Source organism: Chaetura pelagica, unplaced genomic scaffold (assembly GCF_000747805.2).
Source record: "Chaetura pelagica isolate M959 unplaced genomic scaffold, ChaPel_1.0 scaffold433, whole genome shotgun sequence".
NCBI classification, from domain to species: domain Eukaryota; kingdom Metazoa; phylum Chordata; class Aves; order Apodiformes; family Apodidae; genus Chaetura; species Chaetura pelagica.
In genome coordinates this window covers 567,397-581,737 of record NW_009952574.1, presented here as the reverse complement: position 1 = coordinate 581,737, position 14,341 = coordinate 567,397, and the positions used below count along the sequence as shown (strand labels likewise).

The window sequence follows — 14,341 nt, the reverse complement described above, 5'->3', positions numbered from 1 at the left end:
CTCTACCATAAAAATACATAGTAGGAAGGCAAGCTATCAAACTGAGGGGTTTTTTTAGTTAGTTTATGAAGCGTAAAATAACCACAAAACCTAAAAAGAGAAATAAACAACCGTAATTCACAGATCCAGATTGCTTTGCAATTAATTTTTGCTTCTTTGTGAAACCTTTTATTTCCACTGCCATATAATTTACAATAATTTTACAAGGACATCCAAAATAAGCCTACAAAATATGCAAATAAGCAAAAAATAATGAACTTAGAGAGTTCTTAGTCAAAGGGTTATGATTTTTTTTTCTTTTTTTTTGACAGTGAATGGTGGCTACAATCATTGTAATTTGATCTCTGAGAAGAAGAATATGATGGACATGGAGATGACAAGTAGCTCTGTACCTGTCTGCAGACAAGGTTTATTCATCCACGCAGGAAACCCACTTATGCGCGACCACCCACTGTCCTGTGAGAGACTCCTTCATGTTGGTCAGCTGAACTTGACACACTCGGATATAAGGTATTACTGCAAGGTTTATCAGCTGATGTACTTAGGTCTGCTGGAGAGCTTCTTTGTTAGAACTGTTTCCCTGTAGCATCCGTGGGTGCTGCATTTGGAGTGGTATTTTTGGCTTTTACATTATTTTGGATATCCTTTGGATGCTGATTTAATTGCCTTTGCAGGTTCGCATTGCAGGGACATGCACTTGTGCACAGACAACTGTCCAAGGCAGTGCCAGGAGGAGTCACTGTATATGCAGCCACTGCCCCCTGAATTGAAGTTTACACACAACTTCTCCTTGGGGACTCTTGCAGCGTGCTGAAAAGTCAATGAGAGTCTGGCCAGGGGCTTAAGTAGGATAACACTTGCCTCTTCTGTACCTCCACCCCAATGCCATGTTTTTTCCAACTTGCAGCCTGGAAGGCAGGGATGATAGTTACTCTCAAACCAATGTCTCCCATATGGCAGTTTGGCATGCCACCATCCAACCTACAGGAAAACAATGCCACTTTTATTTCTGCAGCATTTCCTTTAATGAAGTATTTTCAAAGTTCCCATACAGCCACATCCTTAGTATTTGCTTCTAAGGCCGTAATGTGAAAATTTGGTCTCTGGTTTTGATATATACACTGTAGTTGGATATGCTATGAGCAGAATCTCTATTTAAACATTTGCTATAAATTAATTATATGAAAACACACAACTCCATTATTTTTTTGTTGTTGTTACAAATTCAACATTACCAGATTTTAAACAAGTACCCTAAACAGACATCCATTGTGAATAGAAGCCTGCTACAAATTAGAATCTGTCCATCTATTTTAATTACACTGCTTTTTGGCAGGGGATATAATACGGAATAATCTTGACCTTTTTGAAGAACTGTAGAAAAGAAAAACCTCAAAAAAGTTGCATCCTTTATCTTAAATACTTGGAATAATTGGCACTCTGCGCATGGAGCTATGAAGCCCAAATGTCCACAGTCACAGCAAGAGGAAATATGGCCTGTAGCTTGGTCTTGGAAATCTGACTGTTTCTGATTTTATTATAATTTTTCCATTTACTGGTGGAGTAAGAACATCTGTGTATTTTCAGGAGGAGGAGATTCTGTAATATGGCAAGCAGTTGGAAAGAGCTTTTTTTGCTTGTTTGTTTGTTTGAATAGGACAAATAATGTCCATACCTTATTAAAAAAATATTCTACTATTGCTGCAAATATTTGTAGATGCTGTTGCAGCTGCATGTAAGTCTGCCCTCTTCTTTATGGTCCGATGTGGGACTGGAAGTTATCAAACTTTTTTTATTCTGTCAGTGAGGATAATTATGAAACAAAGATAATTAGGGCAGGAGCAAACAAAAGGAGGAAGAGAGTACTCTGCTTAGATCTTTTTGAACCTTTCTGTAAAATGTATAATGAGGAAATGACAGATACCTGCATACCTGGCATCATAGTACCCATCCTCAGAAATATGAGCCCCTTCCAGCCCCCATTTAGAAGAGGATTCCCAGAACAACATAAAGGATTGTCTGCTGCCTAACATGAGAAAATAGCAGGTGATGGGCTGATTCCCTTTGCTTTGTAGCATGGTCTAAAGCCTTGAGGCTCTGCTGCTTCTAAGCAACAGTTTGGAGAGTATCTTGAAGGACCCTTCCATTCCTTTACGGGTTTGTGAGTCCTACTCGTCATGCTCTGCTTGTATGTCCCACTTCTGTCTGCATGGGATTGGCAAGGTAAATGCAATACCCAGCTCTGTTCTATGAACCTTGTAGACACAGTGTCTTAATTTTATCACTATGCTGCTGATGAGACACATGGTACAGGAACAGAACCTTGGCATCTGAGAGAAGGTGGACAGCAGTTGGGATGATTTTTGTTCATGGTGGTCATGATGGTAAAGATTTTTGATGAGCAAGTAACACAAAAGGTGTTCTTTACCTGAAGATCTGGAAGCAGGAGAACATAACTGAGGTGGGGTGAATCCCTGTCAGGTTCCTGTGAAGTCAGGGGTGCTCTCTATCTTCCCAGATTTCAGTCTTCACTAGAAAATAGGTGAGAGGAATAATGCTGGAATGAGCAGATACTGGAGCACACAGAAGTCTGGACAAACTCTGTTGGGTTGTGCTGTTCAGCTCCAGTGAGCAGCACAGATATAAAGGGAGACAGAAATTCCAGCAGTCTCTCTGGGTTGAGCTTTGAGCCGCTCTGCATTTCTAGGACATGGAATGTACAAGGAAAACCCAAACAAACCAGAGAGCACCTCCCTTAGCTATCCAAAGTCTTCCTTAGGATTTGGGGTTATGATTGACTTTGTCCTTCTTTTTTCCTCTGAAACTTGTTATCCCCTTCAGCTTCTCCCTGAATCACTTTCTCTTAAAATCTGTATTCTAGGGATGACTGTCTTAATCCAAGAATCACAATCCTCCTTCTTCCTTCCTGGCCCCTTTTCCCCACTCAGCTAATAGCTTTTAAGTTGTACAACATAATTGCTGCTACATGCTATCTGTGAATGCAAAGTGTGTGGGACTGGAGAAGTCCTAATACCTTCCTTACCACAATTGGAGCCATCCCACAGCTAACATTGGCCTTATGTCAAATAATCCATTATCAGACCCAGCAAGCCAGCCCACACTGTGCTCGGCACATAAAACACGGAGAAGACGTCAGAGCAGTCAGATAGTGTTGCAAAGGGTCCCTGGATTTGCAGCAGAACAATCCTCTCCAGCTTTTTAAAACTGCCAATTATCACTGCTCATTTACAGTGGCAATTGAAGGCATGTATGTTTTGTAAATAATCTGGAGATTTCAGATACGGTCATCTTTTCCTCCGAGGGCAGTTGGGAACTGCAGTACTTCTGGCATGGTGCTACTGGCCTCGTGCTCTGGCTCCAGTTACCACGTAAGGGAGTCTCTTTGGAAACACTGCCTTAATAGCCTCTCTGAGGCTGCTGTTGCCTTCAAAGGCTTCACACTCTGCTTTCTTGTGCTTAGGCAGCAATTCTGTTGCTTCAAACTGTCTATGCTGATACAGGGATGCTCCTTGTGAAGAGAGGTTTGTGGGCTATATTCTCCTGCTGACCCCACTCCCTTCCAGGGTTGTTGATCTGGCAGCCACTCAGAGCTGCTCACTGCTGATCTGTGTGTCCACACAGTGTCTTTTGCACTCGCTGTCCTGCTGTCCTTTGTCCCTCTTGTTTGCCTATTGGCTGTTTGTTTCATATGCATTTAGCTTTTACTACTGTCCAGAGATTGTGAAATCCTTACGGCCAGCACTGCCTATGTTTACCAGCCCTGAAATCTGATCCCTGGCTGTAACAGCAAGATTCCTTACAGGAAGAAATAGTCAATAGGTACAAGAGAAGCCACTCAGCAAGCTTCATGCCAGACACCTTGTTTCTCTCTTTCATTAGTTTTGTTTCTGTGCCTCTTCTTCCCTCACTCCCCATGGGACTAGGTAGAGTGAGCAGAGCTTTCCCTAGAACAGAGATGGCAAAACTATGCCAGGAATACAAAAAGTCTGCAGTAATGCAACCTAGAAATGAAGTACCCCAACACTCAAACATTAGGAAATTGAATTAGTGCCAGACTCCTAGCAAAGCTAAATAACAGAGGGTATATAATCTACAATGTTACAGAGAAAACTGCAGCTCCCAGAAGGGACTTCCTTCTGATCTGCACAAGTAGCCTGTGCTTATCATGGCTAAGTCACAGCTGTGGCAATGGGAAGTACAAATTCAGTGCCTTCATCTCATTTGCTTTTGAAATAGGGTATTCCAGATTGTCTTTTGCTCAAAACTCCCCTCTTTTGTACATCTTGTATTCTGCATTGCAGCTTCACAGCAATACAGTCCTGACTCTGATTAAGATCTTATGCTGGAATTGCAGATCAATGTTCCTGGGAGTTTTGGGACCCTAATATTTCTCAGGAGAGGAATGTTTGTATCCATCCTGCAGGTACTCTGCACTGACTCCAGCTTGAACTCCTTGTATGGATTTCTGGCAAGATGGGAGCTTTACATAAAGCTTAATAATCTGACACCAATTATCACAGGCTGAAATGTAAGGCTTGGGTTAGCTTTATATGATGTAAGAAAAGTGTTGTGTTTTCTTTAGCCTGAGGCTTTGGGACCACTAAACTATGATACAAACTGAATTATTTAGAAGAGTCCTTGTACAGAAGAAACTAAGTAACAGGAAATATTGTGCCTGGCATGGTATGCTGTAAAATCTTTCTCAGAATGAGTGTCAAATAGCACACTTTCTACTGAGCAATGAAACTATCAGCAAGCAGGGCAGGGTTTCCCAAACATGTGCAAGAAAAGTTTTTTACTTATGCTTATTGCCAGATATTTTACAGACATATGGTTTTGTAAATGTTAAAAAATAATGTATGAATACTGTTAGGTTTGTGTGGTTTTTTAAAAATTTACCATCTGTAAAACCAGGTGCTTTAAGTTTACCCTGAGACCAACTGTGCAAACCTAAAGGGAGAAATTATAACTAATGGTTTATGGAAACCTCTAAAATTTTCAGATGTACTGTTTTTAAATTTCTGGTGGCAAATGTAGGATCTGTTTCTTCTATAGCGATGAATGGTTGGGAATTTCATTTCTATATCAAGACCTACTGACTGCAAACTATTGGAGCTCACAAACATGTCACTAGTGAATGCAGTGTTGCCAGTTGTGTGCCTCAGACAGGTGTAATTTTATGACAACCTTGATTTCATGTTGTTGTGATGGGGTTTTTTTCTAATCGGTAGTTCTTTGAGAGCTTTTACCAAGGAAGTGCTAGAAATCATCTTAGCTCCCCATCTTAATGTTAGTGGTGGATTAATGGAAAAATAGTGATAAAATCATCTGAGTTGTAAAATAAATAGTTTATTCAGCAGCTTCACAGTTTAATGTATGTGTATGTTCAAAATACCTTATGCATACATGTTTCATGCTTTAAAATGTGTCAGATTTGTCTTAGCTGCAGTGTCACGCACAAGTTGCTAAACTGCCAGGTTTTCTTCAGCTTTTGTGGTGCTAGCATGAGAAAAGCATAACATCAATTTAAATGGAACACATCAAGATAAGAACCATGGAGCATCTTTCTGGAGGGTTTATTATTTCAGGTACAGCTTTCCTGCACACAGATGTACTGTTTCCTCATCTTGGCACATCACTGTGTGATGAAGCCATAGGTTAAGGCCTCCTGTGCTTTAGGGATATGTAAGCAACACCCACTGGTCCTAAAAAACCCCACACAGTTGGGTCATCCACAGTCAACGTTTATAGCTGAAATAAAATGTTTTATTTTAAGGCATAAACCAATTGCCAACTGCTTGGAAGAAAATGTTAGACGGAAATGTTCCCTAAATGCATTTTCTGAAATTTCTGTGTGGTGTTCCTCGAGATTCCGCTTCCCAAGTGATTGGATTTGGCACACATCACAGAAGATTAAAAATAACTTCCACAGAACAGTCTTCTTTGGATTTGCGGAACCATGTAGACTTTAAAAGGAAAAATGGAAATGGGAATACATAGGCAGCCAGTTTAAATCTACTGGTTGTGCACTTTTTTAGTTGTCTTTTGTAGACCTCTTAGACGTAAATACTCAGCTGATCTCTCATTGACTTCATTGACTGGTTTAAAGTGAGCTGTTCTTTCTTTGTATTCCTTTTTCCCCTCTCATCTTGCTCCTTTTTTAATCTAGCAAAGGAAGGCATCTCCTTGATGTGTAAGCAAAGCTCAGCTGGCATTTATTGATTAGTGTAAACAAGAATGCCAAGTTTTCCCAGTATGCTCTGAGGAAAACGCCGATATTTGAATAATTAAAAAATGCCCAAAGCTCTCAAACTTCAGTCTCTGCTATTGTTTTGCCCGATCTATTATGCATTGAAAACCTAGATTGTGATTGATGAACTGCCCGTAGCAGTAGAGGGGAGATTGTCTGTTCTGTACGTAACCCACTGTGTAAAAGTAATCCTGTGTAAAATGATGCTGCCTATACAAAGGTTGTAGAGGGAGCATTGCATAATTTTTTGGTGTAACTGCTGCATTAGACAGGCAACATTCAGCAGAGAGCAAGTGCTTCCATTCTCAAGGGCTTAACAAATGTTGTGTCTTATACAACAATCATAAATCCCGTGGTAGCTAGTGATGCTTAATGAAAACTGTATTACAGGTCACCCAGGTTTCAAGACTCGGTAGATTCTGCTGCTCCATGCCTGAATGGAAGTCACCCAGCTCAGCACATCAAACAAGAATGCCCAAGTGATTATAAGGTTCCGTCTGAGACTTCCACACATAGGAGGATTACGGAGGGGATGGAGCTGAGAGCCTCTGGTAGTCTGCATCCTGAAATAGACCTAATGAATAATAGCTTTACAAATTCACTTTCATCCTACTTGTTTAATAATGAACATAGCTCCTCCCTGGGTCCTTTGTCACTTGGCACCCCTCAGCACTCAGCCAGGCTACAAACAAGCAACCTGAAGAAGAGATGCATCTCTGTTGTGCCGTCTTCAGCTGAAGGAATCGATATTACAGCTATCATCCGCACATCCCAGACGTCACTGGTCACCTGTGTGAATGGACTGCGAACTAATTCAGCTGGCATTTCCTCTCATCCTGTGGAGATCAGTCATCACAGTGCTCAAAAATCCTCTCGGCCACAGGCTTGCTCTCAGCCTGGAAACCCTTGCAGTATTCCCTCCCCTCCAGCATGTCTTGTACCTATTTCTGCTGAATGTGACAGAGTTGACTGTGAGCAGATACAAATGCAGCAAGTGGAGGAGAATGGAAGCCTCAGCCTTATGATGAATGGTAGTAGCATTCCTCATCAGAACACCTCCCACAGCTCCCAGAAGGTGAGTTTCTTAAAACAAGAGCCAGCTGACGATTATTCCTCCGCTGCTGACCTTTTCCGACATCATCAGGGGCTGCCTCCCCCTTACCATCTACACCAGCAACTAAGCCAGACTCCAGGGACATTGCCTCACTTACACGCCTCTATGTCTCCGAAGTCCCTTCAGCCCAGTGACGGGGACGAACAGGACCTCAGCAATGGCAAACAGGTCTGTCGGTGGATTGACTGCAGTGCCACTTACGACCAACAAGACGAACTGGTCAGACACATAGAAAAGACTCACATTGACCAGCGGAAAGGAGAGGACTTCACTTGCTTTTGGGCAGGCTGTGTCCGCCGATATAAACCCTTCAATGCTCGTTACAAACTGCTGATTCATATGAGGGTTCATTCTGGAGAAAAACCAAACAAGTGCATGGTAAGTCTGGAATATATTTGTTTGAATAGAAACATGCTACTCTGCTCTCCTTCTCTCTCTCTTCTCAGTCTTATTCCAATATAATTATTGTGTTTTCCTGTAACTTAGTCTGCAGCAGGCTAAAGGGGAATTAGAGAAAACCTTATTCTAGAAGGAAATGTTTGAGTAAGAAAAACTGTAGTTCTTGGAAAAGGGATTCAGTTTCCTTATATGAGAGCTTAACTTTTAATACAGTGCTTTATTTTTTTTTAATATTCATTAAAGCATTAATAAAGTGATGATCAAAGCACACAGCAGTCCTTTAACGTAAAACAAGTCACTGAGCCTCGGGTGACATTTTTAATCAAGAAACATAAAACACATCTAATGAAATTCTTTTCGTTCCTTCAGCTGAACAATAACCCATAGAGTTGTGAATGCAAAAGCTTCAAATGGTAGTTTAGAAAAGAAGAAGCTTGTTAAGGATTTCAAACAGTTAAAAAGAATAAAAGGAGTATCTTTAATTACATTTTCAAAGGTTTTAGGGGCTTTTTTAGTTTGCAAAACAGAGCTTTAAAAATAAGTAAAAAACCATTGTTCTCTTCTGATCAAGAAGATGTAAACAACATCAGTGTTCCAAAAAGAGGATCTTGGGAATAACACCATTTCTGCATCTGCCCACCATGATGACAATATGACAAAACTAAAATAAAAGTTAATGACTTCCATTAAGCTTTCCACATGTTTGAAACAACAATGATATAAGTCCCTGACTGAAACAGATGAAGCAAAACAAGTTTGACATAAGCTTCCAAATTGGGCCATGAAATTTGGAAAGTCTTACTTACATGCGCACGCGTGTGCGTGCAGGCACATACACACACATTCACTCACACAAAGAAGTGCAAACAAAGAGAATGGTTATGGCAGCAGGTTGTGGTTCTTGATAGGCAGAATTTTAGACTATATGTCTATTTTCTTGTTTTGGTCAGAGAATTATATAATGGAAAACGCTTGTAAGGAAGTTAGATCATGACAAATTTTCTGTGGCAAGCTGTAGCTTTCTATGGAGGAATAGGAAAGAATGTTTATATAAAAAGCTTACTTTTTTTCATTGTTCAAGGAAAAGCTTGCTGGCCTGCAATGGTTATGGAAGGGAGAAAGGAGAAAACAACTGTATTCAAAATGTTTTACAGAGAAAAAAATTCTCTGTAAGCCGTCATCCTGATTATTTTTTTGCTTCCATTGGATAAATAAAAACCCTTATCTTAATGTCTGCACTGTTCAGTCAGTATTCCCTAAAATAATATTGGGAACAAGGCAGATACTTAAAGAACACCATCAAGTTGTCCAAGATAAAATGGAAACACTCTAAGACTTACCTGTTTCTTTTTCCTTTGAGAGGAACAACTGACTTGCTTATTTCCAGAAGTAGCTAAGTCACAATTTTAAAAAAACTAGGAAGGAATTTAACTTCCTGTTAATATCTTCAGCTTATTGATCATAAATCATCAAAGGCTAATGCAAGTTAGTTGCCTCTATCCGAGCAAAATATAAGCAAGCTGTGAAAGCATGGTCTCCTACTTTTTGCTTTTAGTGGTTTTGCCATTTGGAAAGAGATCAGTCTTCTCCCCACTTTATCTCACACTTTTAAAACAAAATACTTAAAACGAGAAACTCTGATTAGCTTTACTGTGATGCTGAAAGATTCCACAGACTCCATGGGTGAGGGAACGTTTTTCTGCAAAATGTATTTGACAGGTATTGTATAGCAGATTTCTAATGTTACATTCCCATTCCTACAGGAAACCGGATAAACCAGAGATGTTAAATCACACAAATGCTAAAAATCTCCTCCTTTCAATTATGTTAATTTGCATTAAAGAACCAGCTTTTGATAACATCTCAAGGTTTAACATTGTGAATAGGCAAAACTTTTGCATCTGATATTGCAGACAGCCTTCATGGCACAAGTATATAGCCTTGTCATGTAAGTACATGAAGATCAGTTTTATTTGAGCAGATATCGTACTTGTTCCCATACGGGGAGTGGCCCAATCAGAATTAGGAGCTTTATGTTGCACAACTTGCAGTTAACTCTTCTATTCCCAGCATAAGACCCATCCACTGTCTGCAAAGGTATTCATATATTAAAAGTTACAACCTGGAGTATGGAATAAAGCTGGATCCAAGTGAGCACATGAAAAATATGTCTTCTTTGCAAATTTAGTTTTCTACCCTGAAAAGACCTTGATCTAGTAGGGACAAGATCCAAAGCTGCAACACAGCTCCTTAAAGTTACTAATATCAAGTGGGGATTATTTGCCCAGCAAATTCCATTCCACTTTAAACAAGGGTTGCTGTGCAGTGTTTCATTGTGTGGTGATGTCATGTCATTTTAAATGATGGCTTTTCTTTTGATGTGGTAATAATTGTGCTGTTATTCCTGCAAATTAAGAAGGCGATTCATTCCGTGTCTATAGAGGTCTGAGATTTTGTTTCATTTTTGCTGTAGCCCTGTTAAAGTAACTTTACATCTCTTGCTATTTGTAATGGAGATTTTCTTTCGCTGTTCACAATTACCCATTGTACATTCTTTTTAAGCTCTTGATTTTGTTCCTCTCTGAAAGATTACTGGCTGACTAGGTATTGAAATGGTCAGGAGAAGCTAGCAGTGAGCAGCACCCTGCCCTCAGACATAAAAGTACTTTTCCATGTAAAATTATTAATTTCTTATGACAGGCTTTGCTACTATGTACTGTAATAGACAAAGGAATTTTGGAATTCAAGCTACTTGAGAACAGGAAATACATGAGACATTTTGATTGAAAAGTAAATGGTTCACTAAAACTGCAGTTAATCCTTTTATTATCTTTCCAACAGCAGTTTCCACAATACTTTCATGAGGTAAGCTTCCTTCAGTCCAACTGTAACACTCTCATCGTTACAGCTGGTTTAAATTTAGCCAGCGTGCTTCTTTCTTTACTACAGACAACTGACAGGCAAAACATTATCTGGTGTAGAGAACTACTGATGTTCCGGGTCCATATTCTGCTCGCTATGTTTCCTTGCCAAAACTGGTACTATGAGTATTCTGTTTTCATATTCTGTTAAATATTCTAATTAAGTGGTGCCTTTTCGTCATCGTGTCCCTCGGTTTGATTTTTCCTTGAGCTCAGCAAGTAGTCTGAAGGAAACTACCTAATCTCTTTGCAATATCCTGTTATGTTTCATACTTAACTCATGTTATTTTAGTTTTATTAAATTTGGGGTTCATCTGCATTATAATCAAAAATATATCCAACAAAAATAATGATGCAATGCCTTTAAGACTTTAACTTCTGAAGATTAATTTCATGCTTTTTTAGATTTGATGTCCCAGACAATTGGAATTTTGATTGTCTGAGACAGCAAAAATTAGCAAGCTTAAATGGTTTTTATTTAAAAGGAAAAAAAAATTTCTCATAGCTGCATCTTTTATTGTCTTTCAGTTCTTCCAGTACTTTGGTGGGTAGAACCGTGCTGATCTCTAGATATTGCATCCTCAGTTTAAGCTTCTGTTTGCAAACATAGAGCTGCTCATTTAGTTGTCTGGCATTGTTTGATTTGGACAAATCCATACTTGGCTTATCAGTTTATCCTCTTGCATTCTTGTGGCTTCATAAAGAGTAGAAAATGGAGTTTCCACCACTACGTGGTGCATATATGCTCAGGAAACCTTTATTACAGACCTCCACACGTGATCAGAGGTAAATATAGAATCATAGAATGGTTTGGAAGATATTTTTAAAGGTCACCTAGTCCAACCTCCTGCAGCGAGCAGGGATATCTTCAACTAGACAAGGTTGCTCAGAGCCCTGTCCAACCTGATCTTGAGTGTTTCCAGGGATGGGGCTTCTCTGGGCAACCTGGGCTAGTGTTTCACCACCCTCATAATAAAAATATATTTTTCTTTATGTAGTTTCTATATATGCAATTGGGTTTATTGCAATTGGGTACCATAACATACTGATAGCTGTGAAAGGAGCTAGAGCATGATATTAACCATTGTTAGCAGCTCTAGTTCATGCATTTCAAGGAAACAAATGCCTCCCGAGTATGTTCATATGTCATACATCTGTATGACATCATTCTCCTGGCTGGATGATTAAGACTTTGAAGCAGAATATTCTCTTCTTGTATGTATGCAAACACAGTTTGGGAATAGTCTTGATGCAATGATTTGGGTGCTGTGTTGTGCACAGTGAAATTCAGCACTTGTGCCATTTGTAGTCAGTTCTTTTGTATCCCTAGGAGTGAGACAGTATAGGTGCTGCATTAAACATGGGGAAATTGAGACATAGAGGAGATAAGTAACTTGCCCAAAGGCATCTTGAGGCAATTCCAGCATTCCTCCACAGATCTTGTGTTCGTATCAGTAACGACACAAACTAACCATTTGCAGTTTACCTATGAAACACATTTTAGTAGAGATTATGCAGAAGATAGCAGTCTTGCTGAACTTCCTGCTGGTTTTACTGTACATCTCTGACGCAGGTGCTTTGACATGTCATAACCCTGTGAAAACTTTCATCGGAAGGATCGGCTACATTTGTAACACTTCACAGGCAGCAACCTGGTTATTACGATTGCAGGAGAAAGGGGCCTATTAAGCAGATTAGTATGACTGCATCTGCTGCTAAGGAAACCAGTGTGGAATCTCTGTTCTCAGTAGATAGCAAGTATTGTGCTGTCTGTGGTCAGTGGGGAGCATGGGTCTAGCAATGCACAGGGAGTAATGAGATCTCTACAGGCTGCATCCACAGATGAGGCTAAGGGACAATCCTGCATCTACAGGGAAAGTAGGTCTGCATGCACCAGCTTATGTGATTTTGAGTTTCTTCACCTAAACAATAAGTTTCCATGCTTTTCTTGAAGGAACGTTGTGGGAGTCTGGAAAGTTTTTTCAGCTCTTGGAATGGAGGGTGTCATGCACTGGTGCTGAAGGAGTGTTTTAAAAACAATATTAGCCTCACTTTTTTTCCTTTGAAGTAGGAAGCATCCATTCTACCAAATCTGCCTCACCAGAGAGCTCTCTTTTTATGAGGTCTCTGATGGCATTTCCTGATACTGTCAAGGAATGGCAGCATTAAAAACACTCTGATTAGAGGAGCAGACAGCAATTCAGTGGTTTTGTGAAAATGCACTGTTTGTTTGTTTACGAAAACCACTACAGATTACATGACAGTACAAATGGGTTTGAGCATGCACCAGCGCTGGAGGGCAGGCTGGCACATGGCTTTAGGCTTGGCACTGGGTCAGCTCATGCCCAAAGGCAGTTGGAGAATTTGAACTCATCTGCCCACAGGACAGCTCCAGACTAACAGATCTTGAAGGGCAAAAGCTGTGGAAGTTATTGGGCCAGGATTCCCCTATGAGTGGGATTGTCCCACCTTTCAGTGCAGTAATGCAGAAATGCAAATCTGCAGTTGCTAGTGCAGTGCAATGGTAGGACACAAGGTGATGGTGCCTTTAGGGGTTGGAGACTTGCCTTCTTGAGCTGAGCTGCAACGGCATGTTCTCACCAGAGGATTATCAGCTTCCCAATGTGGCTCTGGCTATGCTGACCTTCAGGACATCCTGTGAGGTGCATCTGCTTTATCAGGTTGATAGAAAAAGGTGTAGGATACTGAGCCAGATGGACTTCTGCTCTGATCAGGCAAGGTTGGCTGCCTTTTTTGTTATTCTCCAGCAGTTTGATATGAGTTAGGTCTGGGTGGCATGAAATAGATTGCAACTTTTGCTGCTGGTACCCAGAATAGTTTTCAAGTTCAGCTGAGTGCCTTAAAAATGTTACACAGGACATTGAAGAGATCTGATAAATGAAATATGGTAGTTAGAGGTATAGCATGGAAGTTCCATGGAGGGGGCTTTCAAATACATATTTTAAAATTTTCTTATTGTTTTTTATCCTCTGAGAGCATTTAATTCCACAAGCTTTTATTTTTATTATTAAGTATCTCAGGACCTGGTTAAAACATATTTATCCTGAAGATTTCCTGGTGTGTCTATACAGAGCTGGTCACTATTTGTAGGTATTGCTGTTCATTCAGTCTTTTAAGTATGAAACACAATGGGATAGTAACAGTGATATCACCACAACAGGTAGGTAGGTCATCCTATGATACTTACTGCCATAGAATATAATGTAATTAATTACCACTATTATGGTTTTCACAGTGGATAATTTCCACTAATAATCCTTAGTATCTACTGAAAGCGAAGTGGTAGGACTAAGCAGATAGTGTTTTATGGAACAGATAGCCTTGTGACTCGAGGATAGATATTAATTACCATATTCTATATTACAAATTTTACTAGGTATTCCATGCCAGTTGTTTCAAAACAGTAATAATCTCATTTGAGACTCTTCTCTTTGAGGAGAAAACCATTACTGAGTCTGAGTCTCCTTCAATTTGGAAAGCAAAATGATGGGGAAACGGAACAGTACTGGAGGTTTTTGTTAATATTGACATTTTCTAAACAATGTACTACTTTGGAAGTAATGAAATGTTTCTGTGTTTAATCCATCTTATTTTACTTTCAATTTCAGAAGGAAA

At 39.9% G+C, this 14,341-nt stretch overlaps 1 protein-coding gene across 1 annotated transcript in view; it reads left to right on the top strand.

Moving 5' to 3' along the window:
• Window positions 1-358: 358 nt before the first annotated feature.
• GLIS1 (GLIS family zinc finger 1) overlaps window positions 359-14,341 on the top strand; it is a 104,765-nt gene continuing 90,782 nt past the window's right edge. Inside the window, exons 1-2 of the mRNA XM_009993562.1 lie at window positions 359-510; window positions 6,662-7,763. Of these exons, the coding sequence (XP_009991864.1) occupies window positions 359-510; window positions 6,662-7,763 (1,254 nt within the window). The remainder of the gene's footprint in view (window positions 511-6,661; window positions 7,764-14,341) is intronic.